The sequence below is a fragment of the Varroa jacobsoni genome, unplaced genomic scaffold, assembly GCF_002532875.2.
Source record: "Varroa jacobsoni isolate VJ856 unplaced genomic scaffold, vjacob_1.0 scaffold_683, whole genome shotgun sequence".
Taxonomy (NCBI): Eukaryota; Metazoa; Arthropoda; class Arachnida; order Mesostigmata; family Varroidae; genus Varroa; species Varroa jacobsoni.
Genome location: NW_019213585.1, coordinates 1 through 20,611, shown reverse-complemented (window position 1 = coordinate 20,611; position 20,611 = coordinate 1). Strand labels below are relative to the sequence as shown.

At 37.6% G+C, this 20,611-nt stretch overlaps 2 protein-coding genes and 1 long non-coding RNA gene across 3 annotated transcripts; all 3 read right to left on the bottom strand.

The window, feature by feature from the left end:
* Window positions 1–1,295: 1,295 nt before the first annotated feature.
* On the bottom strand, window positions 1,296–9,211 carry LOC111262623 (uncharacterized). Its single transcript, XM_022837013.2, has 10 exons — window positions 8,944–9,211; window positions 8,336–8,548; window positions 7,518–7,734; window positions 6,934–7,007; window positions 6,607–6,806; window positions 5,971–6,199; window positions 5,022–5,226; window positions 3,959–4,102; window positions 2,122–2,247; window positions 1,296–1,881 (listed from the first exon to the last, which is right to left on the bottom strand). The coding sequence occupies exons 1-10, from the start codon at window positions 9,022–9,024 to the stop codon at window positions 1,811–1,813; spliced, it is 1,560 nt and encodes a 519-aa protein (XP_022692748.1). The 5' UTR covers window positions 9,025–9,211; the 3' UTR covers window positions 1,296–1,810.
* Window positions 9,212–9,291: 80 nt separating this feature from the next.
* Window positions 9,292–12,789, bottom strand: LOC111262619 (uncharacterized). Its single transcript, XR_015311989.1, has 3 exons — window positions 12,320–12,789; window positions 11,144–11,613; window positions 9,292–9,447 (listed from the first exon to the last, which is right to left on the bottom strand). It is a non-coding gene; the product is annotated as an uncharacterized LOC111262619 (long non-coding RNA).
* A 1,256-nt stretch (window positions 12,790–14,045) lies between these two features.
* AP-2sigma (adaptor protein complex 2, sigma subunit) lies at window positions 14,046–18,006 on the bottom strand. Its single transcript, XM_022837012.2, has 4 exons — window positions 17,897–18,006; window positions 16,978–17,156; window positions 15,943–16,090; window positions 14,046–15,603 (listed from the first exon to the last, which is right to left on the bottom strand). Exons 2-4 carry the CDS (start codon window positions 17,154–17,156, stop codon window positions 15,502–15,504), a joined length of 429 nt encoding a protein of 142 aa, XP_022692747.1. The 5' UTR covers window positions 17,897–18,006; the 3' UTR covers window positions 14,046–15,501.
* Between the last annotated feature and the right edge of the window lie 2,605 nt (window positions 18,007–20,611).

Genomic DNA, 20,611 nt, shown 5'->3' with positions numbered 1-20,611 from the left:
TAGCTATAAACTCAGATTGCTAGGCTTCACCGTACTTCGCAGCATCGGTTCACTTGAGGGTCCTTTAAGACCAAACAACCTTGATCAGTACGAAAACAGGGTCAACCCTGATAATGTCCAAGGGATCATTTTGACCCGTACAACTCGGTCAAATGGGTATTTAGGTATTTCATCCAGAATAATATTGCACATGTCGGATACTACGACATCTTATATTGCGATAGGAATTTAAACGTATTTTCATCGAAACAGCAGCTGTGGTACAACCCCAATCCCCTAATGACAAAATGGTGGTACGTTTAACGTAAAATAAACTCGAAGGACGAATCCTATAATTTTAATCAATGTACACATGTATACTCAACACGAATGGTGACGGGTTACAGCTTCTGCACGCGTCTTATATAGAGAACTAGTTAGAAAATCGCAAGTTTTTATGTGCTTGTAAATATTAGATCAAGCTATAAGTATGCTGGTGTGGATCCCCTCTCGTAGCTAACCCACAGTAGTAGTATTAGATGTACTAAACTTAGAGCTAATTAAACCAACTGTGCTTTTTAACTTCCATTAGACTAGATAGATCGTTCCATTAGAGCGTATCGTAATCGCGATTGACTCATTTTGAGTTCGTTAGCATTGCTGTTGTTCCATTTGTTTGTAACGACATGCAACTGTAATGATAACTATCCATTTAATAGCAAGAACTCGGTGTGGTTTAACAGTTTTTCACTTCAAATCCGTATGAACTACCACGTTCATAGATATAATCTGTCTGTTCGAGGTGGTCATTAAACATCTACATTGTTAGTGGCCTGTCAAGCAGTTCCCTGGAAAACACCTAAGATGGCTAGACCAATTAAAACCTACGAGAATTAGAAATCGTGGAGTGCATCTGTGAGTGACGGAAGCTGAAGTATGCGAATATATAATATAACACGGGTATAAATAGATTCGACACACTTAAAAATATATCTTACTTCTCGATTTACTCCTGTAATTTATCAATGGATCACATTGTTACTATCATTTGTTTTATGATTACTGAGAATGCCGACTTTATAGTGAAAGGCAATTTATCAACGCTACAACGCCAAACCAATAAAGAAACAGATCTATTAGCTTGAGTCTTCAATTAGTTACATGGGCGATGTTGTTTTTCCATTGTCGGCTTTTCTAAAGGCCGCCTTAGTTCCATACCGGACATTATGAATTATGTCTGTTGATGCTGTAAACTGGAGAAGCATTTATGCTGACTGAGTAAAAAATAGAAACTACATAAAAAGATTTCAGTTTCAATAAATAATATGTTTTTCTTTTTATTTCATCGTATCATTTCATGTGATAAATATATTAGATAATATTAGTCCAAGAATGACGTCCCTAGCTCGCATCTATTTGTCCTCTTCAGTTAATCTCAATTAAGCAATCATTAATTAACCTGAACATGCCAATAACGTAGTCCTAGTCAACGTTCCTATTACGTAGGTGTATTATTAAACATAAACTAGCTGAGTCGTTTCACGATCGTATTTTTGCTACTTTGAGAGCGCTTGTTACTGCAATTCGTGGCCAGACATTAAAATGGAACGCGTAGCAGATCAGAGCTATCTGCTAATAGAAAGAGGCTTTTTTGCGTGCTCAGAAAGTTCTTCGACAGATTGCCATGTCGTCTAGAAGAGGGCATTCCCTCAGCTGGGCTGCAACGGTCGGTTCTAGCTCTGTGGCCACTTCTCACAATGGGGGAGTCTCGCAGGACTCGGCTTGTATAGTCACAACGCTTCGACAATAGCACGCAGGCACACAGGCCATCCTAAAGAAGTCTTTCTAACAACGCAGCCAGTAAGCTAAAAAAACTTCCCATCGCAAATAACTCGAATAGTCCTGAAATAAGTAGAAAATATATGAAAATATTTCTTTTGGTAAAAAATAGTAATATCGCAAATTGTTAGTAACGTAAGGCAACGTCTAGCTTTAGATCGTCTTTCCTAGCCATCAGCTGATGAATCGTGCCCAGGTCTTACTTTGTACTTCCACCTAAATATGCAAATTATTTGTATGACCCGAACAGCATCCACTACCAGCTTGCATATATGCGACATATATTTTGATGTGGCCACGAACCTCTCATGTCGGTCGTAGTCATCACGGAAGATGGAGGAATTAAATTGGTTTTGTTGTAAATCGGTTTGAGCTGATACTCCTCCAAGGCCACAATTTTCTCGAACGCTCCGAGTTCGAAAAGCTGTTCTGCAGAGCGTACACATATACAATTCTATTATCAGTACTTGCTGAAATCTTGAAGTATTTATAAATAATAAGCTATAATGCTGACCACAGATCTAATCAGATATTTGAAAAGACTAGATTTATTTTTATTTCAGAAAAAAGCATAAAGTATTTGGGCGTCAGGTACGCTTTAGGAAAACGACGACGAGACTCATTTCAGTCATAAACAACATAACCATGATTATAGAATAGAGAAGGCATCTTGCTTCGAACGATAAGGCCATATTCGCTGTTCACTTCGTGCATTCCTACTCTCCAACTGACCAGCTTGAACATAAATTTATTTGATTTTTTTCAAAAAAATCTCGGTGTGCTACGACTGTTATTGCTACAATATGGTAGGTGGGCCATATAGCCAAGCTAAACTTGGTCACTATTTTCATTTAATACTCAACAATAGGCAAAGATGGTAATACCGAACTTTTCTGTCCACTCGGTAAGCCCTTCCTCCATTACCTCTTAGGTTTTATGTGCCTGCTGATATCGGTAGTGCATACCTAGGAAATGAACAACTGTACCTACTGTGTTAGTACCATTACTCATTTATTTCTTTATCCATCTACAAAAAAAAATATATTACCGTATTTATAAATCGTTAACTTCAATTTCTTAAGGGTCGAGTCAGAGCCGATGGTACTAATCACTGGAACTTTCATTAAACACTCTTTTGAAATCGTTATCGCTGTAGATTTTAGGGGAAATAATTTGCTATACCCTAAACAAAACAACGATGTTCTAACTAACCATGTTTAACGAAACTAACTAATTATGTCAGGTCAAGATTACTTACTCCGATCGCATATTATAGTTAAAGATCTAAACAGGGTCGTTCTGTACTTCTAAAGTGGGCTAGATTGGTCTTCGGTGCCCCATTTGATTCCGGATCAGTCGCACCAGTAGAATAAGACAATAGTACTGATGAAACATCATTCTAGGTTATCCTTTCAATAGTCGACTTAAAGACTCCTGAGGAGTAGGTTAGTGGAACTTACATCATAAGCTTATAACAAAACTTATAAGCTGCTCTTCACAATGTAAAGCTACAAAAATAGTTTGTAGCAGCATTTGCAAATGAAGCTTGACAAATTGTTCTTTTTCCGTAGACTCGGCTATTGTCTGTGATTAGCTAAAAAATGTTCGTTTCTATTTAGGACGCGCCTTAATGGCTTGTAAGTGTTTCCGGCCAATTAATTGAGAAATAGAGGAAGACACGCTCCCTTCTCGAGAAATTTCTTACAACCAAAGTTACGTAAGTATTATAAGTCGTACTAAAAAGATCTGTAAAGCGAATGATGGGTCGGCTGTTTAATACTTGGATAATCAGAGTTTCATCGTTAGTTCTCTTTAACTTTACTCTTCGGGCTGGTGCGTTTATTGGTCGGTTAAATGACGTTATAAAATCTAATGAGGCCAAGACTTCTGGTAACTATGCTGTTATGACTAGAACACAAAAGCTTGTTTCGTGTTTAAAAAAAAGGAAGAAATTAAATGAAATAATCTAGCGGAACCCCAAAATCAACCTGGGTATTGCTAAACTTCTTTCACGAACATTTGTATAAATAAATAAAATTGGATTAAGGAATGACTAGTCAGCATTGCTATGTGAATTCATCAGACTCCGAGGTGTGTTTGTGCGAAGAAAAGCGAGAACTGAACGCGTTGAAGTACTTACGATTAATACGAGTGACTTGATTTTGGATGGGGGAGCCTTTTTGAAGGGTTATAGACAAGCGTCCGGCATTGATATTGTCTTTTGCACGCTGAACAACTCCATTTTTCGGATCTGTGCCCACGTACCACTTCATTGTATAGTCCGCTGTTGGAGAGCAAACGTGATGCAAAAATTAAGGCTTTACTTCAGGATACACCAAAGCTTTACGAATCTTGCGGTATCCCGCACGATTCTAAGACAATTATTAACGACATCTGTGGATGCATGACAGCTTTTCATGATCTACAGTAGTTTTGGTATTGTCAAATGTGCTTTAGTTGTTGGCGATCGTTGCTGTTACGACTTAATGCTCGCTATGAAATCGGTGCGAAAGGACTTTTGTTGTAATATCTAACCGCTTAATTGAGCTGATGATGCTTTGCGTACGATTTTTTTTGGAATCATTTTCGATTCGGAATGCCGCAAAGCTTTAAACCCTTCAGTCTCTTTGGAAACTAGTGCTAAGGCCGTAACATGGGCGCACGTGGCCTCGTAGTTCCGTAAGCGGGGCTACAAGGACGAATGACTCTTGATTGAGGCTCCTGACTTCTGTTGTTTGCTATAGCAACATAATATTTCTTAAATGCCTGCCACAACGTTTTAGCAAATCTGCATAGCAACTTAGCCACACCCCGTTAAGACCAGTCGGACTATATTAACATGTACCATACTATAACGCCCTATTTCAACAACGCCGCAATAACGTTAGTCATTAGTAGTGTTAAAATCGCGTTTAAGATTATTTTTATGCATCGCCATATATACGTCGCCTCATCATTATATCCAGCCATACTTCATTTAATATTTACCCCAGTTTACTTTCAGTTGAATAAACTGTGTCATCCCAATCCTTTAATGGTTACCGTTCTACAGATAAATAAAACACTAAGAGTAAATAGAAATAGTTATAAAAGCAAAATTTCTATAAGCGAAAAAACGTCAGCTCTCTATGTCCGTATTCAGTCGTCAGTGGGACTCGATTTGTTTGCTTCAATTTACAATGTTCAGCTTTTGATCAACTTACAGGACAAGAATACATGTTTTCGTTGTATAACCAGATCGATGCACTGTTCCACTTTGCTGCAGTAGGTGAGGTGCTTACGAGCGAGGTCCAGATAGCTGCTTCCACCCTCGGATTTAAGAATTGCTCGATATTTCGTGTCGTTCAAGACAGCTACTGCCATGCAATCACCCGAACATGTCGTTGACGTCGACGACCTCTTGCTTTGCTACAAAGAGGCAGCACGGAGAACAGATAAATTTGGACAAAACCAATTATATTAAATTTGATTCTAATACCATGTCTATAGCTTTGTTCTGATTCTGATGACCACAGAAGTCAACTGATAGATACGGTCTTTTAGGTCCCCTCTAAATAGTTCGTTTGTGCTTCATGCCCGAGACAACGTAAGCGCGAAAGTTTTTACCAGAACGAGTAGGCCCGGTGCTATTTGGCAATTTAAAAGACTTTCAAGCTACGCACCAATAGCAGACGAAATTTGCTAATCAGATCGAAGACAACTTGAGTACATGGCAGTTTATACTAGAAAAAAAATGCGATACTTTTTATTCCTTCGGAGGGTGCATTTTATGAAAAAAAAATTCGTTGAAATGAATGCTACTTTTTGATAAATCAACGAATAATGTTATGAGTAGCGAAAGAGAATTTTTGATAATCGTGATTTGTTCCTTGGTTATGAATTCGATTGAAAATAGGACAAAGGAATAATCCTTAATAACATTGGTTCATCATACCCTTCTTTTGCCCTTCCCCTGAATAAGGGGGATGCCACTAAGGGCTCGATTAGAGGGGTCACAAAAGTTTGTTTCAAGGTGTACTTTCGTCTGCTTTAATTTCATCGATAATCCAAAGTTCCAGTCGGTTTGTTCTTTAAAGGCACTTTAGGTAGTGAAACTAAACGATGAAAGCTTCTACTAAAACAAACCTTAACAATCAATTCCGAATTACAAACCTGACTAAGAATCGCTTCTAAAGCCTGAAAAGTATCGATGACAGGCGTTGTACGCGGGTGTTGACGAAACGATGTAAGGACGCCTGAATAAAACATAGAAATCAGGTAGCTACCTAGCAGCCAGGCGGCCAAGAGTATATATATCGGTAGAACACGATGGAACTGTCGCGGTATAACGGGCAATCGGGCTGTCATTGGCTGCGACATATAGAACAGGTTGTATGAAAACCTGTAATAATACATCAGCAACAATAGTATTAAGACCAAACTCGTACTTACCAATATTGTTGGCATTTCTCTAGCATTCACCAGCTATGACATGCTGCAGATAAAAGAGCCATTGAAGCCGCATAGGTTTGCGACACAATTAGTGAACCAAAGTATTTGCAATGCATCATGCAAGTAATGAAGTTCGATACCTTATTATACGCTATTACCTAAAAGGTTTTAGTCCAATATAATGCTAGCGCAGTTTTGCATAAACATCTAAAATTGCATAAAAATCGAAAATTAAAACATCTAAAATAGGCTTTTTTGAATTTGTATTCGTATCAAATGACTAACATCTCGTACGGCAAAAATAATTCTTGGAAAATGCATATGTGCATTAATGGGAAAATAAAGTTTGAAACTGACCAAGTTTTGCCGAACTTTAATTTTACGAATATAGCCATGATGCTGGAAACTCCAATAATCATGGCGATAACACAGGCCCAAACATCAGGTTTAAATGGCATCCAGATCGTTTTAAGCGAGCCAAACTCCATAATTGCCGGTGGCGCAAAAAACGTTAGCTGATCAAAGCGGTAATACGACGAAGCAAAGGTGATGGCATCCTGCAACAAACTCCAATTTATTAAACAAATGAAACAAGCATAATTTAATAGGCCGAATGATTGAACTCACTGAAACTCTGTCACGATTCAATCACAGCACAGGGATAGCCCCTTCTGAAGCACCTACCTGAAGGTCCTCCGATGGAAAAACACTAACTACGTTGATATCAAAGAGACGTTGCTGAAGATCACCAATGAGACCTGTAAAGCAGTCACACATTAGGAGTAGCCAATGGAACATGCAACGCCAAAGATATAGAGCACTGTTAAATAAATTATTTACTTGGTCACATTTTTAATGCAACCTATGAAAGCAAATTTATTGTATTGCATCAGTAGGTTCGCCATAATATCCCAGCAACTCGCTTCTGCGAACGTTTATTTTAGTCAGCCAATAATCGATTAATACAAGTAATTAAAATAAAGCCCTAGAGTAGGAGATAAGAATGAAAAAAAATGTGCGTCCACTATCATCTAAGTTTTTTACTTTTTTCTTCGGCTCTACTTTTCTTTCTTAATTTGCTATACCAGTATAGAAACGTCCCAACAACATTCCTACTCGCATGAATAGCGAAACGCAGACATAAGCTTTTCTATGAGGTTGATTCTGCCTGCGATTGGAATACTAGAGGTACAGCTTGCTAAAATCGTTTAGAATCATATAGACGCTGGTTTTTAAAAATGTCGTTTAGTCGTGGAAGTAACCTGTACCGTTGTATTTTCCCTGGTGCAGATAGAACGATTTTTCACGTTCGTGAAAGTCGTAATCTTCAGTTTTCAGTCTTCTACCGAAAAATCCGCTTGAACTAAAATTGAAGTGGAGTTCTACTTTCCGTGCGAGAGCGCTGAGTATCTCTTTTTGAGGATTTTCCTCACAGTAGTCAGTCAAAGGATAGCCCTGGCTCCTATTCAACAAGCCGCATAGAACCTGACAGAAAATTAATAATACGAGTTGTTGTGTTAACGATTTTACTGGGAGTTCTTAGATTTTGTTCACCCGGACGAAATTGCTTCACACAGTCGTTTTCCATGTTCCAATTAGCAAAGTTTTGCCACTTCGCTTCATGTTAAAGATTGGAGCATCAATGTCAAAGTATCTGCAGATTCTCCTCTGTGCTTGTTTACTGTACAACCGTGTGCATTTACAGTTGTGTTATGCATTTGCATGTTCTTACGTTCGAAGCCAACTTGTTCAAACGTTTCCCTAAGTTATCGACATCTTGTAGGAGCTTACATATTTAAAGGACTATCCCTCCATTTTGGAGTCTGCATTTCATTGAGGCCATCTTATCTGTAGGATCTATGAAGTTGTTGATTATGCAATCAAATCCAGCAATGCTTGACGGCGATTACAGGCACTAAACTCAAAAATAATGGTTTCATTAGAGCACCTTTGGCGAAGCACTTACCCTTGTTACATTTGTGCTGCGTCGAAACGTAAACACATATAGATCTGTCATATAGGTTATTCTCAGTTAGGGCGCAAATCATGCTCATTTGATAGAAGATTTCTCTAAATCAATATTGACCTGAAGATGTTTGAGCTGAGCGAAATTGATCTCGTGCTTGAAAATGCTCGTATCGACTTCTCGTGGATTTCGAAGGGCGCTTATGGTCGGACTTTCGATATCCATAAATATTATACGGCCTCCGCAGCGCCGAATTTCATCCATTGGTTCTGCTAGAATGAACGGTGCGCTTCCGTTTATATTTACATAGATCACACCGCATATTGTTTGGATCTGAGAGAAGACGTGTAGAGAAAGGACGCACGGGATTAATGCATTGGGTTACTATTATCTGAAAAGTAGTCTACATCTAACGATTGAAAAAACGGATGATGAAGTAGAATTACGTAATATCTGAATGAAATTACTGTAAAAAAATACTAACAGTATTCAATTTCCTTTAAAGACCTAGATGTTTTTAAAATTTTGTTTTCTAATGCAGTTCTTAGGGATAGTTATGTAAGCTGTAGATATGGTCGATTGAGAACTGTTAATAAACGGATATAGCTGAAACCATATTTTGATCGTTTTTTATTTTACTGTTTTTTTGATTTATTTTTATTTTAATCTTCGCAAGAAACAATACCTAATATTTATTATTCTTCAAAAATTCTAAGATTATCTGTTACCCTTTTCATGACATGCTGCCAATTCCAAAAGATCCACCGTACGTTTCCGAACTCTCTTACTTCTTCTTTAAAGATCTCCATTAGGTCGTCTAGGGTATCAGCTCGATCTCTAGCAGTGATCGTATTATTGGACTTGAGGTTGTCTTTTCCATCATCCCAACATAACAAAAAAATATCATACCTCCATGCGACAAATGTGAATGTGTTTGTTAGGCTAGCACCATTACAATATCATCTGATCTGTTATTATATTTATTGATCTTAGTCGTTTCAGCTCAGTATCTCACTGTATTATAATAATTGAATGGCTTGCAATGGGATTTAATATACGTGGCAGATGTATATTTGAGGTACAAATATGGCACATACCACATGTCGCCTGTTGTTGAAAGCCGTTGCAATATCCGGGTAGTCATAAACGTGCTAAGGGGAACGGTATCTATCTGCACCAGACTGTATGCTCTCTCGGCCTTCTTAAGAACGTTCTGGATAGCGAACTCGTATCTGCATTTGAATAGGCATTGGAATAATGGAACGTGAATGGGCTATTTAAATGAGCTAGGATTGAAATATTAATCAATACGACGATAATACAATGTTCAGCCTTTGCAAAAAAAGTACCACCCAAATTGTGGCATATCTCCGGCGGTAAGTCCCTGCATTGCACTGGCGTGAATTTCACTCTTTCTTTATCTAGGATTAATTACTAAATATAATATCCATAATGCATACACGTCGCTTTGCTCTTCAAACAATTGTGGCTTAAAAAGCATGTGCCTTGGTACTAATGCTTGACTAGTGTTGTAATAAAAACTACTATATGCCCAAAAGTTTCTAAAATTGATCGAGAGTAAATTTAAAAACAAAAGCTTAAGGCTATTGAAAATTCACGACCTTCTGTTTATGAGGCCGTTACTTAACGACTGCTAGTTCTAATGCTTCAGATACGGACTATAGACTATATGAAAGACCTCTGAGGCTTTTATGCTATATGTCAATTACAGAATACGAGGGAGAAACGATTTTTCTATATTTATCACTTAGAAAGACATAACATGGCTGGGAATGATGCTATGTGAAAGAGGTGGAATAAGCATTTCTGTATTTATGTATGTAATGTTTTTAACTCTATTGACAGAACAATGTTATCACCCAGTTAATCATGAAGCAGGTTGCGAGATTCGGAAAAATAACGCTAATTGTCACAATATTTAGCGATTATTTGAAGTGTGATAGTACCTACAGATAGTGTTGATTACAAATACCTATTAAAGATCGTCATAAAGGGAAATCATTGATAGCTTATCTACAGACGCATGACGTATAACGAACGTTTTTCTATTTACTGGTTTAATTATCTTATGATTTTCTAGTGTGTGCGCCTTTGGAACATTGTTAAGCTAACTAAAACGAAATATATCATAAAGTCAGTCATCAGTTCTCTCACATACTTTGCCACCTCAGCGTTCTGGACGAAGTGGACACCTAATCCAGTGGATATCCAACAACATTAGCCCAGTGTTATTATTTTTTAAATGCACATCAAAATGCTAGCGTATTGCATCACTTTATTATCTACTAAGATACGCAAACTTTGTAACTTAGATAACTTAAGCATAAAAAAAGTACTTATACAATCCTGCATGCTTTTGTTTGGCTGACATGAAATTCTTTAGTGCTGAGTTCGGTTCTAAAAAGCCGGTTCGCTGCATCTCGACCGCGATTATATTAAAAAAGATCTATAAACTGTCTGAGTCATAGAGCATCCGAAGCTTTTAAGCTAACATAGAAATCTACCCAAATTTATTTGGTGCTATCTTCCAGCACCAACAAAATATCTCCAGCGAGTCGATAAGACATTTTTTCATGCTTTTGTTCGCTATTCTTAAACAATTTAAGAGAATTAGAATTACTTTTTTTTTTATATAGTTGACATATTAGCACCTGTTTTGAGAGCGCTAGTACAATTGCGTGCTACAAGTCATATTGTGAAAATGTTGGTATTTAACGTATCCCCAGCCAGTACGGCGTTACAGTGAGCTTTCTTGCAGATATAGTTTTTTACCGTTAGTCTGCTGTATAAGCCTAAATTTATATCGGGTGTTTTTTTAAAGTTGAAATTAAATAATTGACCAGAAAAGTGCAAATGTTGTGAATAAAGTGCTTTTACCCTGTGCTTACGCTCACATATATAATTTACCTGAAATAATCCTTGTTGACGCAGTTAATGACGAATGTAAGATTAGTAGAGTTCATCATATTATTGAGCACATGAAAGACACGATCGGCATAAAGGTTAGCTTCATTAAGACGTGTTTGTTGAAAAAAGACGCTCTGTACTCCACTGTCACCTATGGGAGACTTCGCGGCGAGAACTACAAAGTCAGTCGTCCGTGAGACCATAACAATGGCCACTACCATGAGCCAGCACTCACTGGAAGTTTTTGATGCAATAAAGTGCAAGCTCTGCATTTTTAGAAATGCTCATTGGTTCGCTGCTCACGCTTGTGCGCGAATCGTTTCAGCAATATCACGTAGAAATAGTCGGTAATCAGCAAATCTACACGGATTCTGCGAACCGCCTATGGCTGTCATTGTCGTCTGTGCTATTTGGATACTTGTCTTTAAGATTCCAGAATTTGTTGAGCGCAGTTTAACTCGGAACCGTACCTGTAAAACTCATGATATCATCAAAAAACCTACCCAATAGGTTTTTATCTGCTGCTACAGGTTTTTGGACATCAATAAGTGCTTTACTGAAAATTGCATAACCCTGCATGCAAATTTTCTCAGGCATAGATCCTCGGCCTAACTTTGGTGCAGCTTAAGTCGAGCAGACGTCTTTAGAATTCGTACAATCGAACTGGCCACACCAAACCACAGATTAAATAGTAAAGTAAAGGGTTCGTTGGAGAGCATTTCATTGTTTGGGCAGCTACCGTATAATTAATTGAGCGCATTGGAGCGAAAAGTATCAACTCTGGTTACGATACGGTCTGAAGCATCGATATGATTAAACCCGACCAACTTCTAATTACAGAGTGCGATTGTGGTTGTACATAGACTTTCAAAATTATAGCAGTTCGTGGGATATACAGATTCAAACATATCAATAATTTTGGTCTGCCACGAACGTGAATGGCAGTTCCATGAAGCTGCCATCTGTCTATCCGTATTGACATTGTTAGTAGATAACAATGTTCTTTTTGTCGAAGCGACAAGTGAGCCTAGTGCTCAAAGGGGACACGAATCCCACAACAGGTACGTCTTTATTGAACGACGCAGCGCAGTCGAAACGTGCCGCCAAGGTCAGCATACATTAGCAATGAGAATCTCTTTATAGGATTAGCTAGTAGCACAACATAAATCTACACACAGTTCTAGTTCACCGGAGGGCGCATGTGTTATTTTGAACTTAACGCTTCCGTTCTTCTTCCGTAAATTCCAACCTTCATTAATACATTGGTAACTGTCTCTATTCAACAGACATCTTTGATGTAGACCCATCTAAGGCGGTCGGTAAGGGAGAAAGGTTGAACATTAGCGATGATTGAAGAGCCAAGATTGGGCAGCTTTTTTCCACTGTAAAGCTTCTTATAGCTCATAGCGCTATGGAGAGTAACGTCTAGTAATAATAGTAATGAAGGATGAATACAAAAGGTAATGGGATAATGCGTGCATATGGGTGGAACGGGGATAGTGAAGGGTTTTGTGAGTGAAGGATTGCTTTGTGGCGAGTCACTCCATCCTAGCGGGTCGATTAGCAAAATGGCCAAATCAATATAAAGGTTATTATTATAGCCGAAGTCGCTTCCTGCGCTAAAGTGATCATTCACAAGCTCAGGAAACAACATTAGTTTGTTGCGTGGAGAAACGTTCAGCTCAAAAGCGGCGAAGGCTTGTTGTATACTATGGTGACCTAAGGCAGGGGATAATTAGAATGAATTTTATTTTCTCGCAAAAAAATTATTTTTGGAAAACTTCTATACAATGCTAATGATTTTCGGGTTGAGCAATGTAACCAGATTTGCAGAACAATGGCGTCCTCCATTTTAATTGTATCCTTTCTTGTAACGGCAGCCTAAAAACACTGACGAGCGGATTTCAAGACGTGTTCTTTCAAGCGTACCCCAACTCTTGCTGTATATCCAATGATGACCATGGAACTTCGACAGCGTATCGTTTTTTGTACACAGGGCTTTTTGAAAAATTATTTATCACAAACGAAACACAGTATAAAGAAGCATTTTGTTAATGACCGCCCTGTTTTTCATATCGCTTTTAATAGCGTGGAATACGTTCCACCTGTCTAGATGTTGTTATGCAGCTGATTATTAAACATCAGTATCGTCATGGCTGGTATCGTTATAGTACAAGATTTAAAGAGATACTCCTATATAATTGAATGTTCTGTGTGATGATGGTAATAATAACAATAGCAATAACTACTGTTACTACAGTATCTATTATGACGATTTAAGTATGATTAGCGCTCATCGAAATAGATCGAGTCTCGATTTTCGTAAAACTCAGCTTAAAGCGATACAAGTGACCAAGCAGAAAACGTTCAGTTTCAGAATCTCAACAGTTGTTAGATCTAACATGAAACAATGTTAGATATAACAAGAGTTTTAGCCCGATTTGACAGATGAATTTAAACACTATGTTTATTTAAAAATAAGGATAAAAATACTGTTTTGATTTTAAATTAAGAACTTGTTAGTTTAGTTAGAAAGTCGCTCAAATATGTTTATATTCCAAATAACAGGACATGTAAAATTATGTTAGTGTGTTTTTACATAATTAGTTCCACTGGATACAGCGTAGGTGCATGTGATAAACACCTGATTGTTTTAAGCGCAACAACCCATTGGCTCCGACGAAAGATGTTTTAAGCAACGCGTTTCTCCAGTATAATATTCTTCGTGAAGAGTATCATATGGCAAAAGTTTGCTTGCGGTATTATTCGTACTGAACTTTAATGAAATGTTGTCCAAATAAACTCCAAATAATGTTAAATAATGCAATTTACCCAGGTAAACTAGAATACAACTTTGCTTTAAAGCCAACAGAAACCTTTTTGAGATAAAAACCGCGCAAAATCGGGTCTAACTCAATTTTGACACTCTTTATTTAGTATAGAATAGACAGTTAAATTGCCATCTTTCTACACGATTGTTTTTATGCTTACTAAACGCATACTCTACTCTTTTTGTAGATCAAAGATACATCGTGTTTACTTAGAAGTGTTCAATATATCTGTATTAATTGTCAACTTATTAAATGCTGCACGTCAAATTTAACGAAACTTTTCGTAGCTTATATGATAGAGCCCAGTTATTCATGTAGTTTACATTTGCATAGCACATAGAAAATATACAACTTACATGAAACTCGCTTTTGATAATCATCACCGGCATCCTCATGTTTAGAACTTAGAATTTCCACTCATTTTCACTATTTCGAACCCTTCAGAGCTCATTCAATTGGATTATCAACCAAAAGCCCAATTCGATGTATCCGCTATGTATCGCCTTAATCTACCAGATGTGTCTACGTTCCGACCTCCTTCGCTCAGTTGCGCCAACTTCTTGAGAACATCCGACCTTATTTGAGGAGCTTTTATGGTGCCTGCTCCAAGTACTCTCTAACAAAATATACTTCTGGTTTTGTTACAACCAATCTCATCTTGACTCTGAACACCGCCCATAGGTAAGAATATATATAATGGTGTATGTAAATGATATAATCATTACTTCCATTCTACCTTCCGTCAAGTCTGCCATCAGAAAAATCCAAATGATCTCTGCCACACTGCTGAGTGCTCTTGTTGTCTTGAAAATTTACTTTTTTTCTGTTGGGCCGGCTATTTTTGTTGATCTATGTAACGTACAAGCTATGCATCGTTCGTTTTTTCCGGGTAAAGCTAAACTTTTTCTGATTATTCCTCTTTTGTTTCAAGATAAAGAATGAAAAAGAGAAAAAAAATCGATTCTATTTTATGATCTACGATTACAATTTAGGTAAACAAAACAAAACTTTATCAAGCGATTAACAGACCGGTGTAGGGTCGTTGCATGCCGTAACTTTTGATCTGTGGTTTGTAGAAACGTACAACGCGATACTCAATGCGCAAAGCCCTCGCGGGTTTATTGCGTCATAATCAATATTACTTTATATATGATAATATCAGTTTAACCACTCGATACTTCGGCATATCATAGCAATCGGTGCGCTTTTCCATCGCATCTGGATATGTACGATAATTTTGGAAGTACGTGGCGGGCGCTGTGAGACGTTTTGAATAAAATCAAATGCACTTGCTGAGATCCGAAGATACTGGAATGGACAACCACGACGATCTCGTTTCCGGTTTGTATGCAGGGCTGCGGGTGCTGTGGGTACAGCGGAGCAGTCGTATGCCAGTGAGGCCGATGTGAGTTGGTACTTAGCTGATAATGAGGAGCAACATTTGTAGGCTCGTCGTCAACGACGTTGCGTAATGAGTATCGGGCCATTTCGACCATCCATTATTAGATAAAGGGGGTTGGGTTAACTTTACTCAAGAGAATTATACACGAGCAACTGTTTAAGAACTTTGGTCTGACTCGTTTCCCGTATTTCGCCAGCAAGGAACATCTCGTCAACAACGCTATACACCTGTACCGTATCACAAAATAAATAAAAGCATAAAAACTTATTAGTCATTATTACGTATTGGTGTCGATGCATTGATTTATATGTCAATGCGATACAAATAAAATGTGACGGTTTTGTGCGGAACATTGAATACAAAGATTAAAAAAACTAAACGCATAGATTTTTGCGGTGATATTTTGTCTACGTAGAATGTGAAGGAACCTTGGGCTTGTTGGCTAACTCATGCATATTTCCGTATTAGGCTTAAGTGTAGCAGTTTGGTGCAACGATATATGTACATATATATATATATATATACATACTTAATCATATTAAAGCTTGTAAGTAGTTGGCTCTCACCTTGTAAAAATTGAAGACGAGATCTAGCTCGCACACATTGTGGAAGTACTCATTGAGGACTTCAACAAAGTTATGGATCGCTTCGAGGTACGCTAGGTTATTATCGTTTACGTCGACGCAAATACAGAAATATAGACCCGCGTACCGTCTGCAATACATTTAAGTCGGCAAACGCGAAAATTATAAGCCAAACATGTTTGTCTAGAAAGACGTTTTCAATGCGACAGGTATGAACTAAAAGGTTGTCAGTCTGGTTTGGACGTAAGTTTTTGACTAGAAAAACCAAGTACCGTTGAATCGAACTCCGCAATAGAATGCAAACATGGGCATATTATGTATATAATTATAATAATAGTTCAAACAAAAATCGGATACGCTGTATTCTTGGTTTAATTTCACCGTCTTATATATACATATATATATATACACATGTGTATATATATATGTATATATATATATATATATATATATATATACAAAAAAGGCACAGAAAAGAGAAATGAACATAAAGTTTGAACGATAGAACTTCAGTTTTATATATAATGTAAAAATACAAACTACAAAACAGTCTATATAAAATGTATAGCTTTTCCTTCTATCGTAAAAGTCTAAAATTAACACAGTTTTGCTAGATACTTGTTGATAACAGCGACCTATTAATTTCAAAATTTCAATAATCACTTTATTTGATGTTGTAACGCATTCTGACTTAAAATCTACTTTTAAATTTTCTAATATCTTTGGTTTTTCGGCGTAGACTATATATAAAGTACCCGCACATAAAAATTTCATTGACGTCAGGTGTAGGAAACGGGCATGATATTCTATGGAGCTTTTTCGTCCGATACATTTATTTGGTTGGATAATATATAAGATATGCTCCATCTTGGCAGGAATAAAATGTGCCACCTTCACGAAAGTCTTCCAAAATGCATAAAACAGGTTCTTCCAATAGCTCCATACATTTGTTTGGAAAACCCTGTATTGATATTTTTTTGTATTTATGATTGTTACACCAAAGTTGGGGGTTCACACCTGTAAACGATCTTAAAGTTCCGAAACTCGACGAAGTTCGTATGTTTTGCGTCGCGAACGGTTACGACAGCGTGGACCTCTTCGATGAGCTTCTGCTTTTCATCATCATCAAAATTCATATACCATTTTGCTAAACGAGTTTTGCCTGCGCGGTTCTGAATGAGGATAAAGCGGATCATCTAAAGATCGGAAAGCAAAGACATTAGTTAGTAAACCGACGACATGTCCATAGAACGCAAGCGAGCGGCAATATCACAAATCAAAAGATATTTAGACGTGTGGTGGAGATTACTAGTTTTAGATGGATTTAACACCGTACGTAACCTCGAGCGGTAACTAGGACCGAGCTCCACCACTTCTTAATACTACATTTTAACACAAATACAAGAAACACAAAAAGAGGCTTAGGGCTCTTTCGCAGCAGCAGACTTAAACTAAAGAATTCACTTTTAAAGCCAAAAGCCTTGTTTGTCTCACCGGTGTACCGACCTAAGGATTATCACACATTATTCATAGGTTATTCTGTTGTACACTGGCTCCCCGTTTATATTTAGTTTTTTTGGAAAGCTCATAATTAGCGACGCTCGTCATTGCATAATACAAACTTATTACCGGAATTGCCGTGAGCTCATTTTACATAGAACTAGAGATGTCTTAGGCAATTCAGTCACTAGGCAACCATGCATAGTTACGACTAAACAGAAAATAAAACCAGGGATACACACAACTTTGGCCTTTTTTAGTTTGTTTACAAGACTTCTAATTCTCATATTTAAATAAATTGTCAACTAATATAATAATCATATTCACCAATTCAGTTACTCTGTACTTAACGTGAGCAGGTTGATTAGGGCCTTAGTTTCAATGTACAGCCCTGTACTCAATTTTATTTCACGCGCATTTTCTGTAATTATCTTACCTCTAAAATTTCTGGTTCGCGGGGAGCTTCACTCGCGACAGGAAACTTGGCTATACAAGCTGTCAGAAAGAACCTCCCCTCCTTTGCAATGTCTTAATGGCAAGAACGGACTGAGTGATCAAATGAATGAATGTATTGTTTGTTTACCTCTTTGCGGAGGCGGGCGACCCGGCATTTACAAAACATTCACTGTACCCCTTGTGCTAGACGACAATTTTCGGCAAAAATTTTGTAAGACGAACCACAGAGGAAACACCTCTATTGTGAAATCATGCTGCACAAGTTCTGCTTGAAGAAATGAAAAACAGTTATAAGTTTTTTTTATGCAGCCTCTTTTAAGCGAAAATGCGTGTTATATCTGGGCTCACAAAAATTCGTTCCATTAGAAAGTGTTTTTTAGCCTCTATTATGTACTCAGCACCGATTGAGCCAACTTTCTTAAAAAAAGAATCGCTAAATTTTGATGATGTGTCCAAGCTTGATCTACTATATTATGAACAGCAGCTATTTTCCTTAAATACATTATATTAAAGATTAATTCAGATTCTATATTATAATTCTGAGAGGATGCATTCAAAGAATCTGTCAGAATAACATCGATACTGATTCCTTTCAAACTACTTCCAATCTTTGTCAATTTTTAAACTTATAAGAGTTGTTCTTTGCACTACAATGTACTATGCCAAGATGTGAAAAAGTAGATTATATTACCGTTTCGGATGTACGGTTCGTGGATGTTAATAATTTATTAGTAAAACACTACTAGCTTTATATTATAAGAATTTTTTTTAAAGAAATGTTTAATCATTTTTTCTTTATTTTATCAAAAACATTATTTTAAGATTTTTCAATTTTAAAAATAAAAACTTTTAAATGAGAACATTTCAAACAAATCTTATCTTCATGGACAAATGCGCTTTGCCATATTTTGTAATGACGAGTGCGCGTACTCTACATATCCATTACTTGTGGAATCATTGGCTAGCGAATGCGGTTATTCTTGTGTACAGCCGTCTGCAGGTGATAAAATTTGACCCAACTTTAGGCAAAACCAAATTATATTAAACACGATAATTTTATTGCAGCTTGTGCAAAACTTGTCACAAAGGTGCTCGAATGTCAAATGTATGAATGAGCTTGATATTTTCCCGTTTACATTTTGAATTCCATTCGAGCATTTAGTACTTCTTCATTAACGTCCTTATACCTTTAATCAGTTATGGGAGGTTCAACTTTCTGAAATTATTTTTCGACAGTGAAGTGGTAGGAGGCATGAGGCACGTGCTCCAAGGTAAGGAACTCGCCTTGGCCCACTTGGTAACGGGCCTAAAATTGTAGCAGGCCTTACCATTTGTAAGGCCCTCTAAATGGTTTGATGAAGTCTACGAATGTCGCTAATCTCTTTTAAGATAACAAGTCAGACAGTTTATGATACGATCATCTATGTGCTTAGCTGATGCACTCGATGATTCCGATGTCTCCTTGTCTTTTGTTTAATTGATTATAAATCTGATGTCAAAATCTTCTCATCAAAGCCTCTCAGTCTCTACGTGCTCATCTGGTCAATAAGCACAAACCCTACTATTTTTTTGGTGTTCCTTTAGCTCCCCTCCACGATCCACTGGACGAGCCTCTGAGCGAACCATTCACTGAACTTCACGTGGATGACGACATCCTCTAAACACAGCACATTTTTGGCTACATTTGTTACCCCGTTAAAAAAGTTGGGTTTTGTCACGTACAAATTAATATTTTTGATAAAGTACATCTCGTTCATAAATTTATAAACTCGAAATTATTTTGCAGTTATAATTAATTAGAGGTCATAGCTCGACGGAATTGTCAATGCTTCATTTGGGCGTACATATTCGAACAAATGATGTCGACGGCTCAGGCAAATAGACCGACGCGAAGGAAGGGTACAGATTGGTCTGTTTACTTCGGAGTTGCTTCACGAAGTCAGAGGCTAGCTGCAGAAAATAGTCGCGTCCAACCTTAGTCATGTGATTACCCTGCTCACTTGGGTATTTTCGGAGGCGTTCGGGAGTCGCTCCATCGTTCTCGTTCTAAGTCGCGATATTCTTCATAAGGCAAAGTAGACATTTACCCCGTAATAATTTAGGGGGTAACGTACTTGCCTGCTAACATTATATTCGGGATACGTTGTGATCCATGTTCGAACCCAGCATAGACACTTCGCTATACTAGGAGCCAGCCGTCTGTCTGACAAAATGCCTGACGGCGATACCGAACGTGAAACTCGAAGCAGAGGAGTAAAGCGTTCCTTATATCTTCACAATGTGTTTCAATATCCTATATTATTTTGTTGGGTAGATAACTTACTTCTTCGTGGAACGTTTAAAGTAGACTATTGTCCAACGAGCGCCTTATATTGCCTTTCGCCGATTAATCTGGCCTAAGATGCATTGTACTTTAGGATAGAAAGGGGCTAGTGTTCCGTTTTTTGTCGCCTTCTATCCGTTTATGTTAAAGGCGTCGTCGTCGTCGTCGTCGTCGTCGTTGTAAATGCACAGCAAACGAACGAATAAACGACGCACTCTGCAGTTGGAAAAGATAGAAGCTCATTTTCATTTATAGATTAAATAGCAAGGGTTTCCATTAGGTTTATATAATGCGTGACTAAACAGAGAACAGCAGAAACGATTGGTTCACTGGCATACATATTACGGTTTTATCCATCTAGATGTGCAATGG